Source organism: Vanellus vanellus, assembly GCF_965231255.1.
Source record: "Vanellus vanellus genome assembly, chromosome: 11".
Classification (NCBI taxonomy): Eukaryota; Metazoa; Chordata; class Aves; order Charadriiformes; family Charadriidae; genus Vanellus; species Vanellus vanellus.
The window spans coordinates 7499595-7520294 of NC_138916.1; the positions used below are offsets into that span (position 1 = coordinate 7499595).

Consider the following 20700-nt stretch of genomic DNA (forward strand, 5'->3'; position numbering starts at 1 on the left):
ATTTCAGACAGTAAGCACAGCAAACAGTAGGCTGTTTGCCCTTGACTACAGAAGTGCACGTTTATTAGGTTTTTAGCCAACTTGGTTAAGGTTTATGCTTTTACATGGCTGTTCCCCTCCCCACCCCAGGACACATTAGTTAATTCCTATTGTATTAGATAATTTTTATTATGTTATTATATTTTTATGTATATAGAATGATACCTTGTGTTATCTGAACTACCTTACAGAACATTTTCATTAGAGTGCGGGCATCCTGACAAGCTTTGGCATTGCTTAAAACACCCAGTCTGAAATTAGTGTGTTTTGAAATTTTTAGAACCTGTTCTTTATTTGCAATAGCAAAGTGAGAAAAACGTTCTTATTGCTTGAGGGGGGTGGGGGGTGGGGGTGATCTCAGTCACCTTAAACTGAACACTTTTAACAGCTACAATTTTTGTCCTTTTGGGTAGATGCATATGGCTTGGTTAACTTTCATCAGTCTCATTACTTAAACTGAAGTGCCAGAGCAGTTACGGTGTTGTAGAAGGGATATGCTGGCAGGCTTGCATGCCTATCAAATTTCTGTTAAGGGAAGGATCAGTGAAACTTCCATTTGATTTTGAAAAATACCGTACTTTCTCAGGTGTACATTTCTGTCATTGCAGTTTGAGCTAACAAATGGAAGAACAAAACACACAGGCATTATGTTTCCAATATTGACTCTTAAAATGTGTCCTGTCTTCCAGATGCAGGTACTGTAGATATAACCCGCTTTCTTGCATAATGGTTAGCCAAGGAGAACTTGTTCACAAGCAAAAAGAAATTTATTCCTTTTTAACTTCTCTTGCTGTAGAGAACCTGACCAAAGAAACACACTGTGCTGCACGTCTGAGTTCCATTTTCGGAAAGGAGTTAAATGCTTAAGTCACTTTTTTTGTATAGATTTTCTGGCTTCTATATCTTTGATACTATTTCTTGCAGTTTGTCCAATAGGTTACCTTTTTCTAGCTCACAGAGTACACTACGTTCCAGATAGAAGAGGCATCCATAAAGGTACTACGTCTGAAATCTGGTTTTCACTGGAAAAAGAAACATCTGTTTGCTTTTTTTTTGTCCTTCATTTCTACGCTCAGCTTTCAAGAACAGTGGGTAGTGGCTTCGAGACTATCCCTTCGCTTGAACAGGGTATCAGACATCGTCTGCAAAAACTGGGACTTAAGCTTGATGTGATTTCAGAGGTCAGAACTAGCAACGTGATTTTGAAAGCACAGAAAAAGAAATTACGTGACTGTGGCGTAAACCTGTGATATGCCCTGTTTCCTTGTCTGTTGAATACATTGATAGAAGATCTCTCATTAAATTCAGTGAACTTCGGATGAAGGCTTCAAGTGAAAAATTCCCTAAGTGAAGGAATCCTCTGTATTTCTGTTATTAATGGAATCCCACAATGGACATAGTTGCTTACTTTCTTTGATTTTGTGCTCTCTTACTAGTGTCTTGCTTTCTTCACAATTTACCATTTCCTCAAACAGAAATGAAATCCAGAATGTTTTTGGCATTGTAGTTTTCCAGAGGCATGTCTAATTCTTCCATACCCCATTGCTATTTCTCATGAAGTCAGCAGGAACTTTGTCTCCTCAGGAAGAGCAGGGTCTGGTTCTAAATCAAAGCTGTTTCAGCTGCATGCTTTGGAACTTAGGGCAGGACAGAAGTTGAAATGATGTCTGCAAAATATTTCTTTGGCAATCACAAATGAGTATGTGTTCAGTACATTGGAGATGAGATACAGGAACAGTGAAATAAGATTAGAGTCCAGCAGGTGATTTGTCTGCACAGTGCAGTGCAGCAGAAGCAAGGAGTTAGGCTGCCGTTAGCTCTAGTATGATCACTACATGTGATTCTAGATGTCACCCTCACCTGCTGTGTTATGTTGGCACCTGGCACAGCAAGACAAGGTAGCTATTTGAAAGTCAGAGCAGACAAAAGAACTACCTGCAACACACTGTGTCCTTTGCTGTTGGTAGTTTTAAAGTATGAGAAGATGCAAAAGAAGCCCTTCACAGCAAAGGAATTAATTAAATTGACAAAAGCAACAGGGTATGAAAATGCATGTGATATGTAAAGCTACAAAATGAATGGCTTATTTACGACTTCAGCTGTTTTAGTACAGCATTTTGCCCAACTTCAAATTGTTCTAAAAAGGATTAGATATAATTAATGCTGTATGACCTCCTTTTTTCTTCTTCTCAAAGAATGTAGAGCTGTACATCTAATGAGGACCCCTGAAAGGACTATTATGTCCAATTGTCTCAATTATGCAAATAACGTTGATATTTTAGCAGAAGGGAGGAGATACTTCAAATTAAAAGTTTCAGCTCCTGCTGTAGCCTTTCTGCAGTGCCGGCATTTTTACAGCTAGTACATCCACTGTTTGAAGAGAGGAAAGGAGGTTTAACAAATTGGAGATTTGGGCACTATCAAAGTAGATTTGTTGTGCCTTGTTCCACCATGAGATGAAAATACCCTCTGGGCAGGGAGATGGGTCATGAGACTTCTAAAGGATTACCTTCAAAGGGAGTCATGAGATTGGTTTGAACAAAGAAGCTGCTCACATGCTTATCATATGAGATTCTCTTCTTAAAGTGGTGGAAACCCATCTCCTTGGGAATTCTCATGAACTTCAGAGAGACTGGAAGTCCTAACAGTAAGATGAATGAGAAGTCTGAACAATAAACAGAAAGATGGGACAGAAGCTCAGAGTTAAATGCAGTTTATTTATTCTAGATGTAATTCATCTTTCCAATCTCTGAAACACTTCCAGTGACAAGCAGGTAGGACATGATTTAAAATGATTTTTCATTTCATTCCTGATGATCTTCTGCTTTGCTACCTTTCTTAGCATTGATACGCATAATTGAAATTTGCGCTGAAGTGCTGTACAGTGACCTACAATTGATTAGAGAAAGATAATTCAGTTGAAAGGACAGTATCCTGATTAGACTGCTTCCTAGATTTCTCATTTATTTTGAAAGACGTGAAACCTGAAGTACTAATTATTTAAGAAGACAAAATGAGTTTTCAAGTCCAAAAAAAAGTGTCTCAAAACATTTCAAAATTAGAAAATTGCTTGGGTATGATATAAGATGCAGAAATGCTGGCAAAGAGAGATTAGGAGAAAACGTATCTTAAATATTTCAGTATTTTGAATGCTAGTTTAGAGCTACTTCTGCAGCAAATGGGAATGGAGTTCTGGGGTTTTTTTGTTTTGTAGGTTGGGACTTTGCTTTGTTTTAGGGTTGTTTTCAGTTTTCAAAATCAGCCAGTAATACTTTCCGGAGTTCACTTTTGGCAACAAGCCTTCTGATAAGCAAGTGTCTTTCTGCGTGTGTTTGTTTCCAGTTGAGTTTATCTCTGATGGTAGGTCAGGTAGTCTTAGAACAGAAAAGGGCATAATTTATGGCGGTTTTCCTTGCCCCAGTGAGGGTTGCCAGTAAAGGGGGTTTCCCAATGAAAGACTTAGAACAAGCATCAGCAGTCCCATCACATTTGTATCAACAATGCTGCTGTTGTCATTTGAAGTAATGCATTTCTGCCATAAAGCATGTTGAACTCTGGGATGAGAAGTCTCTTTGAGAATGCCCTCACCTACGTGTGATCTCTGATTATTCATGGACTGATCTTTCAAATGATTGAGGAGCCAAGGAAGCTCAGGTTTGGCCCTTGTTACCCCCTAGCTCTTCAGGTCACAGCTTCAAAGAACGATGCTCCCATCCACTCCTCTGTCATTCCTGCCCCTTCTGCTGCAGTGCAGTGGGGGTCTTGAGGAGGGACATCTCGGAGTAACAGTAGCTCCAAGAGGGCATATCCTTGTATTCCCCAGCGAGCCATGGACACCCATGGACACAGCCATGGACACAGCTGCTGGCCTGTTTGAGTCTCCTTTAACTGCCCTAATTCATGCTTTAAAATTTTTCTTCCCGAATTTTGATAATGGATTAAATCCAGAAAACTGAAATCTTTATCATAATTTTTCCCCCACTATCATTTTAATTCAAATGGTAGGCTGCAGCTAACAATTTAAAGCCAAATATGTTAATAAGTTATATGTAATATTTGATAACTCTAAATGATACTGTATATCAGTACAGGCAGAGTATTTCCTGTGTTGTGTTTCCTGGATTGTATTATCATCTGCTGAAGCTAGATGTATTCTTCTCTCTCTTTAGAGAAGAACAATGTGGTGCACCATGGAAAAAAAAGCCCAGGAACATCGCTGGAGATACTATTTTCTGGTTCTGTGGCGCCTATTAATTCTTTTCACTCACAGCTTTGAGGGTTTTAGATGGGTAAGGACTGAAAAGAAGATTGACCAAATTTTCTGTAAACTGTTTTTATCTATAAACTTGTTTGAAATCTCCCATTGCCCTTGCCCTTTGTAATTGTTTCAGTTGTACTCAAGTTTTCAGAAAGTTCCCAATGAATGTTGGCAACTCTCAGGTATATATAATACAGCATTTTAAACATACATATTTAGCGTCTCCAGGAAGTGATTTAACACTTGAGTTCCAATCCTTTCATAATGATTTCTCAAAGATCATAAGGAATAATTTTGTGCGAACCCTGCAGCCCAAGAGTTAAATTAACTGGAAATTCTTTCTTTTTTGAAAATGACAGAAAGCAACAAGGTATAAAATGTGGCTGATTGTAGCATATTCTGTTAAAGCTTACGTATTTGCTAATGCCTGAAAAGGAATTGCTTTACTGAGTGTAAAATTAGCCACAGCATGTTGCAAATTTTCAACAGCTCAAACTATTTAACACAATTCTACCTGGACAGTCTTACTTTCAGAAAAATTGTATGTACTGCAAACTAGTGTTAATTTCTTAAAGGACAGATTGGCTAACTAGTATATTACGTGTATGTTTGCCAAAAAAGTGCATATTTACAGAAAGCAAAAGATAGAAGTAAATATTTATGTAATCTTTTCTCAAAATACATTTATTCAGCATCTAGCAGATTTTAGAGGCTTCTGAGATACGCATACATAGTATTATATTGTGAATGTAGAAATTTTACTTTGTAGCAGTTATGAAGTGTGTTTTATTAATGTGCCTGGCAGTATGCCTTACATAGTGGCTTTCGTTCACCACAGTTTGAAAATGTCAGTATAATAAATTCTCCAAGGCTACCTGTTCAGTGCGCTCTGTGCTTCAAGTAGTACTAATTAGAACTGTGCATTTAGAGCAAATTCTCGTAGATGAGTAATGCTTCACACAACATTAGTCATTCTCTTAAAATGTGTTCCATTCCTTGTTTGCCCTATTCCTTAAAGAAAAATGATTATAAGGTCTCAAACCGTACTGTTACATCATGTATGAAAAATCAGCATGTTTAACTAGCTCATCAGAAGTTTTATAGAAATTATCTCTGAACTAGTAACTTGTAACCTCTTACATCAAAGAACTGCTTATATTTTAACCTCTTTTCCAAACAGCACATTTTTGATCATTTCTACTTAATAGTCATTATTCTTAATAATGTGGACTCGAATGACGAGATCTCTCTCAGATAAAGGCAATATCCTAGTCCAATTCAATGGGATTTGAATCTGCATCATTAAGTGCAGTTTAGTCTTTGTTTTAATGTCTAATTAACATCTATTGACAGTTTTCTAAACCACAAATAACCAAGAGAATTAAGAACGTGAGTAGTTTTAGTTAGAACTATTCATAGGCTTAGTTCTACAATGAGGGAAGCACCTTGTTACGTTGGTTATGATTTCGTAAGTATTGACAAATTTCGCAAAGGAAGATCTGCTATTGAGGGTGTTGAATCACTTGGGGTTTCACGATAATAGCATTTTTCTATTTCAGGTCAGAATAGCCTGTATTAAAGGCTCATAGTTAAGAGTAGTTTAAGAGAACTGTCCCACGTGCATATGATCTGGGAGCGTCCCGACTTCCACATATAGCAAAGAATCTTTATGTTAGGTGGGACAGGTGGTTGTTATAGTACAAAAATCATTCCTGAGCCTTGTCAGATCAAGATACCAGGGTCATCTTTAATCTTCAAATAAGAATTGTTAACAAATTATATTACAGAAGAAACTAATAATTACCAGGCTACTTTGGCTAGAATCATGTTAGAGGCTGCTTGCTGTCTCTACCTGCTCATCCCCTCTGCTCTCTTGGGCCTCTCGAGGATGATTACTTGTAGGCAGGGATAGATAAAGTTGCTCAACGCTTCCCATCCTAGCATCTTGGTTCATGTTTGTTACAACTCCACCACCCGTTAAGATCTTGCAGTAAAACTGGCTATATGGAGTGTCTGCAGGCTGAAGGTTTTGGGGTGAAAAAAGTCCAAAACAGATCTCAGAAGGGAGGCTGGGAACAGATACGTGTTTGTGTTCCTCATCTCCTAGCATCTAGAACAGAAGGGCTAGAGGCGAGAGAAGGATTTGGCAAGTTAATGACAGAACTGGAATAGGTAACAAATGAAGACTATACATTATTCTTAACATTTCTTAGAAAATCTCTTCCCTGAAATGTGGTACAGTAAGGGATGGGGCTGAGCTGTGGCAGGAATGGCTTTTGCTACCTTTAAATGTGGTAGGTGTGGTGTGTAACCTGGTCAGTGAGTTTCTTTATGCATTCCATGCAAAAAAAAATTCCTCCATTGCCAAACTACACAAGGTATGTTCTCCGTAGGCAAGCACTGACCCAAGCTGTCCTGCTGTATGCTCTAAATGGTTGTTTAGTTGCTTTATTTCAGTTGCACTAGGTGTATAGTTACATTAAAGGTGAGCTGTGCCCAAGCAGCTGTGCCTACCTCGCAGCAGGGTGTCCGAGCTCACCCAGCACACTTTACTGATGTGCCTCCGCGGACTTTGTGCCGGAGCTGCTATATCCAGCTGTGTCAGAGCAAGCCAAGTCTGCTGTGGTGTTGAGACTAGAGCTGTTTTTCACATCTCGAAGCCTCTGGGGAAGAGCTGTTTATCTCTAAGAGATGCAGCAGAATTGTGTTAACTTTGAAAAGAGCATTTTGTAGATTGTGTCTCTAAGTTAATGAATGTGGAGAGAAAATTGTTCCTCGTTTCAGCAGATGTTTGCTGTGTGCCACACCAGCAGGCCAGGCACACAAAGTGTAATGAAGGCATGAAAGCTCATTACAGCGCTCTGTGCAGCGTAGCACTACTGACTGGTTTCCCCATCATCAGCGGGAATGATTTCTGTCCTCGGTTTGAAATAACAACATTGCTTACTGACACTGCCATCCTGCCTCTTGTGTGTTAGTCTCAACCCCAGAGCAGATGGTTCCTTGACAAGGTTGCTATAAGAACATGGGTTCAACTTGAACCATATGAAAAATACAGTGGGAAGAGAATAAGAATTGTCTTGTGGAAATAGACTTTTACTTGAAACAATCTTACAACCATTATAAATCCCTTCTTGATGCTATACCTATTTGCAAATATAAGAGATCCTCTTATATTCCTATGGCAGGGGGGTTGGAACTCGATGATCTTCAAGGTCCTTTCCAACCTAAACCATTCTATGATTCTATGATTCTTTCTGTTGGATATTGTTTGTTACTTCACATTCTAATAATTGTTAAAACTATTATCAGTTGTGCAAATTACTATTTTTGATATAACTCATGCGAGCTAGGGTTTTGGAAATTTAGTTTAGATTCACGGACTGTCACTGTGTTCTGGAGTTGGGGATGTTGTTCATGGCTCTGGCTCCCTAGTGACATAACAGAAATTCAAAATAGCTTTATGGTTTTAGGCCGTGTATTCCTTAGTAATGAACAACTTTTTGGTAAAATCTCACATATTCATGAATGGCTGCAAAATTGGCTATTAATATTTGTCACAGTTTGGAGTATTTTTCTCCAGGCAAGAACACTGTTACTGGGGGGCAGTTGTTCTGTGTAGAATTGATCGCCTGAAAGGTTGATTAGTTGGGCGCTTAGAAAAACCGTTCCTTCAAAGTGAAGAAGAATGATGGATAGTGTAATTGGGATGTTGCATTTAAAGGCAGTGCAAAATAAAAATCTTTCTAGTATCAGTTTTTAAGTTCCAGATAACAGGAATTCTGCTGATAGAACGATTTCTTTTTTCTTCCAACTGTTTATTGGGCAGAGTTCTTATTTATTTTCCCTCAAGAAACAGCAACTGAATGTGATTACCTTCATGGCATTTACAAAATCTGTGGGCTTGTTTACATGGTGAATGGACTTGTGCACACATCATGCACGTGCTCACGGTATGAATTTCGTTCCACCTCCACGTTACTTCTTTCTCTTAATATCTCATCAAAGCAAACATCTCTTTGCTCAAATCTGGCATAAATACCCCAGTTTAATTCTGTAGAGCATTCTAATTAACTAATTGGGCAACACAGTTGAGATTTGACTTCCCTGGTGATACCGCCTTTTGCAGCATACTGCAAGCTAAAGGAGCATTACCAAAAAACATTGGTAAGATGCTGTGAACAGGGTTACAGCTGAATATTTCCATAAATGGCAATAATCAGTCCACATCTTAACAAGATGTTGGTGAAAGTAATTTGTATGATTCCACAGATGTGAGCTCTGCTGCCCAGCCAGCTCCATTTTTGTATTATTCTGTGCTTGATTTAGCCTGAAGAGCTTTGTCAAACTCTGCATTATGCATGACATACGATCATTTGGCCCTCTGCCGGCTCCCCCATCGCATCTGTGTGGCAGGCAGTGTCTGCTGCGTCTGATCCCCATCCATGGCTCCATGCACCAGCCACTGCTGTTGGCATGCCCGCTTGTCTGCTGACCAGCTGTGCCCGGCGCAGGCACAGCCTGGCTGGAGTGCCACAGCTGGGGAGGCTGTGCTCTTCGGCGGGGCTCCAGGTGCCAAGGAGCTCTCCTGCAGCGGAGGCTCTTGAGTTGTAAGATAAGGCCAGAGCCCCCTGCCATCCTGCGACCAACAAGTCTAGCATGCCATGCCGTCCAGCAAAGACGCGTGTCCCTGTTGCATGGAGCATTTCTCTTCAGGAATCGCGGCAGTTGAGAGGGCTGACTGCATTGGCTTTAGGTCTGGTCGAGTTCGGGCTTTGGATGTTCTGCAACGACACTACGACTGTCATCCCTGCCGCCTTTCATCCCCGCCACCTTTCATCCCCCAAATTCTTTCACTTCCTTTGGTGGTAGTTTTATCTGGATGACTGTTCACAGACACTAAATACTGCTGCTATCCTGCACGGCTATATGACAACTGAAATTCACAGCTTCTGGTGTCACAGTGGTGTGTAAGAGTTTGTAGCATGATGTTTCCAGTAGCTTTACTCTCCCGTATTGATTCCCGCCCTGGATTTTCACCAGAGGTGCGTTGGTCCAGAGCCCACCTGCTGCTCTTGCATGAAGCTGCAGTGAAACGGAGCTGTGGGCTCTGTTTTGGCACAGCCTGAAATTCGGGCCCGGTACTTGTTTGTTGAATGGTTGGTTAGATATGAAGTTAAATACTTAAAATTTAATGTTAATTTAGCAGCAAACTGGAATTTTCTGTGGGTGGTGGTCAGAAAAAAATTTCTCTTCAGTTACTGCATGTGTGCAGCCCTAGATAAGCATGTTTCTCAGCAAATAGTGTAGTTTGTTTGTGATAGTCAAAAGACAGCTGGTCTTTGTAGAACTAGTTCTTGTGTTTATTTATGGCTGTGTTAGAAAGGTGACTATTTATTTAGGGTCTTGATTTTGTTAACTCATGATTTACAAATCAACACTGATTTCCGTTCCTTGCTACAGGAGGACCTTCTGCAGGAGTATACCTTCTTCTAATACTAAAGAGAACTCACAAATCCATAAAGTGGAAAAATATAAACTCATTATTAATTAATACTATTTCTCAGCAACTTACTGATTTCTAGGGTGAAGAACAAGAATCAGCAGTGGTTTTGTTTTGGTTTTACCATAATTTAGGAGACCTGTTGTCAGTTTTCGTAAAGGAGAACAAATCTGTCACTGAACATCTGAAATGTGTTTTTTCAAAATTAAATTCTGATTAGTACATTCGGGATTTGCAATAATAAGCAGCTTTGAATTTCACCACTGTCAACAAGTTGGGATCTTGCTTTTTTGTGTTTCTTAGACGTGAATGGAAAATGTGCGGTGTTTTTCAGTGCCATAATCTTGCTGGCAGCAACTATTTGTCTGTCAGGCTAATACTCCCACTGGCTGTTGGTCTGAACACTGTAGCTGATCTGTTGTAGTCCTTTAACAATTCATCCATGCCAAGGCTGTTAAAAAGCACTTATTTTTTTCAAACTCACAAGAGCCAGTATGTGTACTTACATATTTCCTCAAGAAACCAAATAAATTTCAATTCAGAGAGAAATGTATAGAATCTGTATCAAATAAGTGGGGAAAGTGCCCGTCTTCTGACAGTGAATGTTTCTGCTCAAGTATTTGCAGTGGATTAGAATGAAGCTTTGGTTAAGCAGATTAAATAGACAAAAGCAGTGAAACTTCAAAGGCTGACCAAATGTGCTGAGGTTTTATTTCCCGGGTCTGTAATGCCTGCTTTTGCCTTCCTCTCATTAGCACAGAAAAATAAGCCAGTGGAGCAGAATGCGTCGTCCAACTGTAGTGCCTATAGTGACTGATTTCTAACGGGTTTTTAAGTGTGAGTGTGTAAGGTTTTTTTCAGTGTAGCGGTAGATAATAGACCTCCTATGAGAGGGGTTTTAAGAATGACCGCACAGCTGAGAGCTCAACTGTATCGTAGAGCTCGTTTTAGATACCAAGATGCAGAAGCTTCCTTCCAAACACCGATACTAAATCTGTGACTTAATCCAGTGGTTAGTTAACTGTTTTTACATGTGGCACACAAAATAGCAAAGGAGACTCTGTTCTTCGGTAAGCTACAAGGAATAAAGTAAAGCGGTACGTGGTGTAAAAATCCAAGTTATTTTGATATTTCTGACTTGCGTTTTCCAGTATTCTCTACAGAACAGTTAAATGTGCAGCATCTGTTACCATTTATATTTTGAAGAGTGTTTCCTGCGCTGTGGGGTTGATTTGTTTGTGTCACTTTGGTTGAGGAGTTATCAGAGACCACACAGAAGTCTAAAATTTTATTCGGGGGGGGAAAAAGTGAATATGTTTTAAAATATGTAAAATAATAATAAAATCCAAATTAATTAAAATTAATTAAAAATTAAAAGATATAATTTAAAAAGTAGATAAATGACATAACCTCTTTAACAGGTTCCTGTTAAGCTCATTCTATAACATTAAAAGTCATACGCTAGTATTGTGTGTATAAGCACAAGGAACAACGTTGGAGATAGTTGTAAAACAGCGGTGATTTGGACACCCTATCATTTTAGATTAATTTTGAAAAACTAGTGCAATTCCAATGAAATAGAATTTATTTGGCTCTCTTTTTTGAACAGCCTGAATACCTGTGAATTAGCAAAATCTGGTTCTGAACAGGTAAACAGCATTTGGTTGATGTAACCAACCACCTCTGCAGATCGCAGAGCCTCACACGTCTCCATCTTGGATGTTTTCTTCTGTACTTTTCTAGAACTGCACCTCAATAACTAGACTCTGATGCTTTAAAACGAAATGCATCTTCTGAGCTCTGTTTCTAATAAACCTATGGCTAAAACTTGTCAACTTATAAAAGCCTTGTCAGAAGGCATATAAAAAACCCCCTTTAAAATATTTAGGGGAACAAAGGCTTTTCAGGTTCATTTGAAGAAGAAATGGAGTTGAGACAGGAAAGCTGACCAAGTTGCACAGCCGTTAGATATTACATTTAATAGTCTCTTCCTTCAAAATTTGCTACATAATCAAGCTCATTATGCTCAATGCCTAAAATATATGCCTTGTCATTCAGGAAGCAAGTAACATTGTAAGCTACATGAAGTTTTGTGTAATGAGTTCTTCACTCTCTTCACTCTGCCGGGCTACGAGCTCCCAAACAACTCCTTTTAAAATGAAATGAGGTGGTTCTGCTTTGCTAAATAGGTAAGTATATCAGAGTGGAGCGCAGAAGAGCAGGATCTCCCAGACCGCTGACAGCAAGGCATTCTGGCTCAGAGGCGCCTGAAAGAGGCAAACGTTCATGTGCCTGGGCAGATTATGGACAGCTTTTCCATGAAGCTTGGGTTCGCAGTTTATTTGCAATTATTTGCAATAAGGGAACTTCAAGTAGTCTCCTATAGTTTCAGACATAATGGAGGAAACAAAGAAGCCAGACAGGAACTAACAAGTCAACAAGCAAAGAAAGTTCAGAGACAGCTTCTGCCTCGCACAAGAAAAAAAGATGAACTACCACACCCTCTATTCATCCTGCTGCGGACTGCACAGCACTTAGGGGGCTAGTCCAGTCTCGAAGCTGTTACCAGGCACGCTGACAGAGCGTTCATCCGTCAGAAGTCTGCAGCTGACTTTCTTAAGTCAGGAGATCAGCAAGGTTGTTAGTTCTTTCTCTAGCAAAGGCCCATTTTTTTTTTTTGTTGAAGGCACCTTGAAAGTTCTCAAGTCATTTTTAGCTTTTGTGTCTGCAAAAATTTCCTTTCACTTCCACAGAGGAAACTAAAGCAAAACATAGAAAATATGCGTGCTACTTAAAAAACTAATTGAGACACAATTCCCTAATTCAGACTCAGAAGAAGCGGCTTTCATCAGCAAGGCAGAGTTATCGGTGTCATCAAATCGTGAGTGTTCTTTAACATTTTTCATTCCTCTGGAATTAAAAGGCTGCTTTTGAATTCACTTTTTAAAATTCGCCACTAAATGTTGGTTTATTATTGCAATCACGATGGTAATTTACCTTGCTGATGGTTCAGGACAGAAAAGGCCTAGGGTCTGCAAGTCAGAAACTATGGGAGACTCTGGCCTGCAGCTCTTTCTGAGCTCACTCCCTTCAGCGTTCCCAGACTCAACTGGACTACGCTTCTGCAACAGACACTCCAACTGCATTGCGCAGATCTGGGATTTTGTTCTAGCTTGCCTACGCATCGTTGTTTTTTAAAACAGATGTGAGCTTGGTCTAATTTCTGGTTTGCAGACACAGTATACTAGGCCAGCACCATTTTATTTTGTCCTTAAGGTTGTTTTCATCCTCCTGTTTCACAGATACATCATGCCTGTAGAGTTTGTACTTTCTCTGTCAAATGTTCTTTCAATTTAAGGAATGCCTCCTACTGAGGCATGTCTCCTTAAGAGTTGGATGCCTTAGGAATGACTGCAACTTGATTTACAACAGGAAAAAATGATTTTGAGAAGATTGTTAGTCAAGCAGGGAAAGTGTTTGGGAAGCAATTTCTGCATACAAAGAACAATACTAAAGTATTATTTGGAGTAAATATTATTAATCTATTTGTGACCCAATTTATTCTGGTTTTCTGTACTACTTTGAGTCCGTTTACTGTTTAGTGAAATAGGGAGAAGCAGCTGCATTTTTTGGTAGACCTTCAGATAAACATTGTAACTTCAAGACCAGCATATTTGCACATAAAAGTTTTTACACACGTTCGAGGTTTGAATTTTATCCAAGTCACAGAAAATTCGCATCGCCTACTTGCTTCGTGAGTAGATGTATCTGGTGTTTAAAAGTGATTTGATGAATTCAGTGCTTGCTTTTAAAAACAGTAGCTGAAAATAGAAGGCAAATGTTACCATATCTGCCACACAGCGATATCTCAGTATGTTTCTTTTTATTTTTTCTCCCTTTTAAGGGTCAAAAGGCTTGGATAGAGAAGACCTTTTCAAAAAGAGAATGCATCTATGTAATTGCCAACAACAAAGACGTTAACAGGTAACATTTGAAATTTTTGTTTTGGCCAACAGAAGAGGTTAATACTGAAGAAACTGGACTTGATTTGGACTTAAGACATGTGAAACTGAGACCCAGTTTACTCACTGCTCTTAAAGGGAGATGACCAGAGAACAGAAGTGCAAGATATGCTCGTACTCAAATCTGTACAGAGCCATGGAACATGTCATGCAGAGATGATAAGGCTGGGCTGGAGGAGAGGCAGAGTTATTAGTTCCTAGCTTTGCAAACCAGAGCGTAAGTTCATACTTATGCAGCAAGGATGCAATGTGTGCTGTGAAACAAGTGGTACTGTTCTTCACAGTTGGTGTGACGCTACCAATAACAATACTATACAGGGGGACTGGAATTCTTAGTCCAAATATTAATATTACTACTACTGCAGCAATGGGTTACCTCAAACCAGGGCAGGCTAGCTACATTGTGCTCCAGCTTGTTTGGATAACATAAGTTTGTCTCGTGCTAGTTGTGACCTCTACAGATGGTTACTGCTCCTGTTCTGTATTCTTCTTCCCTCCCTGTCTACAACAGCTTTCCAGTGTATTACGGAAATGAAGTGAAATTTTTAATCTTTGCTTGTTAAGAAACACCTGTGGGCTGGTAATTCTGGCATATGTGTGTAGGCGAATACAATGAATGTGACCTAGGAGAGGTGTTTCTATAATTCATGTCGAGCAAGGCATGGTCAGTTGAAAATCTGATTATTTTTTTTAAATCATCATCCAATATTGGATGCTATAATCAAAATCACTTCAAATTTTAACTTACAGGTGCTGCTGTGGCCAGCTCATTAACCAACATATTCCACCTCCTCCGAGTATAACAGCTAATAAAAATGGAGAAGAAACAAAGCAAGTGGAAGCTCAGCCAGAGAAGTGGTCTGTCAGTAAACACACCCAAACTTACCCAACTGATGCTTATGGAAACCTTGAATTCCAGGGAGGAGGGCATTCAAACAAGGCCATGGTAAGGAGCGTAGGCTGCTCTAAGGTATTCATCTGGTATGTTAGGTTAATATGTATGTGTCAGGATTCCAGCTCGCTCAGTGCATAATCCATTGACATCAAAGGAGGTCTCTTTGCTGTCTCAGAAGGGTGTGGACAAGATGCTCAAAAAGAGACAGACAGAGAAAAGGCAAGAGAAAAATATTACCTACTTAGGAAGCACCTTACAATATCTTGATGAAACTGTTTCATTGAAGTTCCTGTCAGTGAATATCAGCTAAGGAGGCAGCTGCATTTATTAATGCCCCAAATTCCATCTGTTTGTATTAGATTTGTGGGCCAAATAACCCAGGTGGATACAGATTTTTTCCTAAGGTTTGCAGTCTAATAAAAATAGAAAGTAATCTTGCCTTCCTGAAATACAGAGGCCTGACAGAGCTGGAAAATGGACTGTTGAGTTTTCTTAGCAGTGGAACTAACAGCAAATCAAGTTTCTGCAAAAAGTCTCCTTCTGTTTTGCCTGTCTTCTGAACAAATACAAACCTAGATTTGTTTCTTTGCCCATTTGTTTTCTTATCTCTCTGCTGAGATTGCCAGTCGAGACAGCCACACTGCAAAAACTTGCCCAGAATGCATGGGAAAGGTTGGTGGGGTTTGTTAGCGATAGTTTGTTTTGTTTGTTTTTACAGCAGAAATAAACACTAGTTTATTTCATAGTTTTCTTTGACAGAGTAGTAGTTTCAAAAGAAACCACAATGGTGGAACTAAACAGAGAAGAATGCAAATCATTGCTTCGGAGGCAGAAATTTGTACATCAACAGTGAATGGGGTAAAAAGTAACATAAGCCTCCTATTCATTATGAAGGTTGTTGCTTCTCTTTGACAGTCAAACCAGAGTTTTTAGGAAAAATACAAAACACCTTCCAGTCATTTTAAATAGGTGGCTTCCAACAATGCAGATTTGTAATAAGAACTTATGATGGATCTCTTGATTGCAGTCAGTTTTGCAGGTGAAGAGAGGAAAGTGGTGCTTTTAAAATTCATGAAGTGAATGGTGAATTCTCAATAGCAAAGTGAAAGGCTTCAACCTAGTTTTTCTAATTATAAGCAGTAGGGAAATTTAATAATGTGTTTAAAAATTGTAAAACGTTTTCTTCAAGATGGAAGGTTTAATATAACCATTCTTTGTGCAGTCAATAGACAATGTACAGAGCAGCTAGAGTGAAATATTACACATTGCTCTTTGCAGTATATCCGCGTGTCATATGACACTAAACCAGATTCTCTGCTGCATCTCATGGTGAAAGACTGGCAACTGGAACTGCCCAAACTCTTAATCTCTGTCCATGGAGGCCTCCAGAACTTTGAAATGCAACCTAAATTAAAGCAAGTGTTTGGAAAAGGTCTGATAAAGGCTGCCATGACCACCGGAGCTTGGATTTTCACTGGAGGTGTTAGTACAGGTAAGCAATTACCAACATTTTTAGCTTATTTAAGAATTGAGTGATGTTCGCTCACTGATCTTTCCCACAGGCAGAGAATTTAAGTCTACATGAATGAGTCATTAGCCACTAGACCAAAAAAGGAGCATTGTAATCGTTTGTGTTAATGTCCTACCCAGCCCAGACTGTAACATTTTCCTGGGTCAATATCGATTTGCATTACTCGGTGTTTCCCCTGAAAAAAAAAATTCCATCCTTGGTTTCAGTAGCAAGGAATCTGCCACTAGTTATAATACATTTTTTTTTCACTGGTTGGTTATCCTTGTAGTTACAAAATCTCCTGCACCAAATTTGCCTAGCTTTAGCTTCTTACTGTTTTTTTGTACAAAGATCTGTCTGTTATTAAAAGTATATTTCCTGAGCATGTTTTCGTATGCAGCACTTTTGCCAAACTGCACAGGCTCAGTTCCATAAAACTCTCACACTAAGCATGCTTTCCAGTCCTTCAGTCGTTATCACACCTCTGCTTTGAACTGTCTCTAGTTTTTTAACAGCCTTCTTGAATTTTGGACACTGCAATTTTTGAGACAGTACTTGGTGAAGCTTTTAATCCCTGAAGTGAGACATACTTTCTGCTTCCATTTGGCACTTCCATGGTCATGTAGCCAAGGACTGAGTTAGTCTTTAGGCCGTGTGATCTCTCTGAGAGTTAGTGATCAATTGATAATCCACCTTAAACGGCATGTCCCTGAGTCACTCTCTCCGTGGGATTACCCACCACCACACACACACGCTCTATCTTGTAATTATATAAGGTATTTATTCTTAAATTAATAATTAAATTAGCAATCTTGAAACACAAACCTGAAGTCAGTTGTAAATGTCTCTACTTGAAAACGTTGCAATCTTCTGTTTGCATTTTCCTCTGGTCTTCTGGCCACCTGAAACAGTTCTGTTTCTGGGTTTCCTTTTTGAGCATATCTAAAACATGAGTTGTACAGCAACTCCACCAGGAGGTTGTTGGCACTGTTCCTGGATTCTGTCAAAAAAACAGTGTCTGATATGATGTCCAAAATTTGAAAGACATGTTGAAAAGTGGCTGTTTTGATGATTCCCTATCTATTGTTACATTTTGAGACTAGTTGGTTTTTAATTTATGTTAATATCAATTTATGTTAATAGCCATTCTGAGCCATCTTCAAGAAACAGGTGCATGCTTTCATTATAATATTTCTATAACAATATCTTTATTTAGCTGAAATAAATCTTTATATCAAGTTATTTCTCAGAATACTATGTACAATAAGAATGCATTCCTTTTTCTTTCATTTTACAACAAAGGTCTTTAAGGGAAGGTGATGATAGCTATTCAGAATAATTTTTAAGTGAAAAAGTGCTTCTTGGATAACTATAGGGTTAGGTTTTCTTGCTTCCTCAGAGCCCTGTGATAGCATTCCATATGTATTTAGCATTGTGTACAGTGAATAATATAATTCCCGACAGTAGTACAGATTACATTGTGGCAAGTTAAGTAACTGGGCCAGTCTTTCAAAGACTTGGTTGAATTCAGAATGAGGATGTGAAAAGGCAGTGGGATTTACGCGCAACTATTATAAAATAAAAGCGTGGGTTTGTCTGTACTGCATGTTCTATTATAAAGTAGGGATAGCAGTTTAGTAGTGAAAGCAATCCAGAAAAGCAGGTAGCTCCATGAGAGGCAAGAAGAAAATTCTGTTGTTTAATGATCTCTCAAAAGTGCCAAAAATGAATTAAATTCATTGTGCTTATAGGTGTCATTCGTCATGTGGGAGATGCCTTGAAAGATCATTCTTCCAAATCCAGAGGACGAATATGTGCCATAGGAATTGCACCGTGGGGTATTGTAGAAAACAAAGAAGATCTGATAGGAAAAGATGTAAGTCTTTACGGAAACTCCTGTGTAATTAGCAATGTCAGCTGTGTAAAAAATACACTCCTCATCTTTTTGGAGTATTGATATTTTCACTGTTTCTAAAGCATGCCTAAGAGCTGAGATTGAACAATGTCTTGAAACAAGGCTGTTTAAATATATTTTTCAGATTGTCATATATGACCTCGAAGTAAATATGGAGCTGATGAGGTTTCCATTGCTTTCAGTAATAGAGACCTCTCTGTGGTGACAGAGTTTTAGGTCCCAACTTCAGTGTGTCATGCTGAGACTTCTGTAAGTCATGTAAGGGCCTTTATGTGTACAAGACTGGCATTTACTGTAGATGGGTACTCTGCAGTGGCATATTAATTACTAGGAACTCCAAATGAGACTGTTTTCAAATGCAGTGAGAGGATTATGTAACACAGTGTGTGATCAAGGAGTACGTTAATGAGTTACATTAATGAGCTTAGAGGAACATGCAGGAGAGTGCACAGATGTGACTGTCATCCTCCAAAGAAAACACTGCTGTGAAGATGCTAAGTTTTGAATGTAAAAGCAAGCTCCATTTCTAATTCTCCTCTAGTTTTGGTTATAAAATATATATTTGGTTGATTTGTTTCCTCATGAGGCACGGGGTTCTGTTGGGCAGTGTGGGGGATTTTCACCTTTAGTTCTTAGTTCTCATCTAGGTGCATCTATCCTTTTGACACACAGGTAACACGGGTTTACCAAACAATGTCAAACCCTCTAAGCAAGCTCTCCGTGCTCAACAGTTCCCATACCCACTTCATTTTGGCAGACAACGGTACGCTAGGTAAATACGGAGCTGAAGTAAAGTTACGACGTCAGTTGGAAAAACACATTTCCCTCCAGAAAATTAACACACGTAAGTACAGTGGGGCAAACTGTAAGCATAACATCTTACAGGAAGGGAGGGAAGAAGGACTTGAAATACTTCAAGGTATTGAAATTAAATGCTTCTTCCAGTTCTTTCTAGGAGGAATTTGATAGGGACTGTGTGATTAAACTAGAGCATATGCTGTCTGATAACTGGTGAAAGAGCCCACATCTAACAGCACGGAAAACCCAGAAAAGTAAGGATTGCATAAAGGGAGGAAGAAAAGTTGACAAATAATAGCAAGGAGAAACTTCAAAGCAGTAAGAATTTAAGGAAAGGGAAATGTAAAGAATTTGTGCACTTCCAGCTAGAATTCGTAAGCGTCAGTTAATACACAGAAGGGGGTGATTTTGTGCAGTTCCTGTTTACAGGAATCCTGTGCAGCTCAGCAGTTTCTGATTCCAAATGGTCATGCTAACATTTTTATTTTCTCTTTTACATGAATTTGTTTCATTTGAAATATCACACTCAAAATTCTTTGATCTTGAAGCCATTATCAAGATAATTTCACATCAGTGCTTTCATATTTAGAGTTTAGTGCAGTTTTAAAATTTCTGGCAGTTGTTACAGCCTCTCTAAAACAACTTTCTAGAATTCATATTGTCATTACTTAGAAAAAATAGTTTTAAAAGACATTTCTTCATTAACATTTTTGTGGAAAAAAAAGTATTTTTTAAAGATTAAATTAATAAAAAATGTTAGTAGCTGTGGTTTTCCAGCAACTAAAAAAAAAAAAAAAAAACCAACCCAAACAGAAAAACAAAACCAACAACCTAATTAAAAATGGTCCAGAAAAAGTTAATAGTCTTTGAATCCACACTTCGGTTAAGAGCTACTGGAGAATAGACATCAGTTCTACCAGTTGCCTTTCTGATTTCTTACAGATGCCTTTGTAGCCTGTGTAGGCCCATATAAATCAGAAAAACCAAACATTCAGAATGACAATTGCATTGAATGCTACAAAAGTTTCTAGTAGGGTTTAAGTGCTCTTACGGGTAGAGCAGAAAAATGAAGTACAGTGCCAGGTAAAGCCAAAAGGCACAGTTAGAGAGCAGCCACAAGATATCTAAACATTCTGGAAAGTCTTTAAGCACTGCTTTTTGCCTATGGTAGGCTTAAGAAACTGAACTCACCAAAATGATGCCACTTGCCTTTGAGTGTGGAGACAGTGACGTGCCCTGTGGCCCACAGACATTAGAAATAGCTAACGTTAGCTGTGCTTTCTTCATCTTTGTCTTCTGCAGAAGTGCTGGGAGAGTTGTAACAATGTAAAGGGAGTCCTGGCTTGGAAGATAAGGAAGTCAGGGCCCAGAGGCAAGATGTTCTGTATGACTTCTTTTAATACCAGTGGGGCTGGGAATATTGGTTCTGATTTAAGTAGTGTCTGGTGATTTTTATCATGAGAAGGACAAAATTGGGAATACGCACAGGAATTAAGAGTTCTGTGAAGGGCTGCACTACACCTACTGGTAACAACATACAGGGAGTTGTTTTGTTTCTTTTTAATCACTTCAAGCACAGGCACGTCCTCTGGAAATCTCAGCAGGAATGACTAAGGATTTCATGGACACACAGGCTGGCCCATGCTCTGTGACTCCTTCTTATCAGAGCTCGGGTATACTGACAGGAGGATGTCAGGAAGCTTCTGCTGTTATTGTGCGTGGTGTTCCTGTTCTTCAGAGAGGAATGAAGGTTGAAAATA

The 20700-nt window shown here is 39.0% G+C and overlaps 1 protein-coding gene across 1 annotated transcript in view; it reads left to right on the top strand.

Annotated features, from left to right (window-relative positions):
• The window catches only part of TRPM1 (transient receptor potential cation channel subfamily M member 1), a gene marked incomplete at both ends in the record, with an annotated part of 88654 nt that overhangs the window by 29936 nt on the left and 38018 nt on the right, over positions 1 to 20700 (top strand). Inside the window, 5 exons of the mRNA XM_082488945.1 lie at positions 13705 to 13784; positions 14573 to 14768; positions 15996 to 16209; positions 17979 to 18103; positions 18815 to 18986. Of these exons, the coding sequence (XP_082345071.1) occupies positions 13705 to 13784; positions 14573 to 14768; positions 15996 to 16209; positions 17979 to 18103; positions 18815 to 18986 (787 nt within the window). The remainder of the gene's footprint in view (positions 1 to 13704; positions 13785 to 14572; positions 14769 to 15995; positions 16210 to 17978; positions 18104 to 18814; positions 18987 to 20700) is intronic.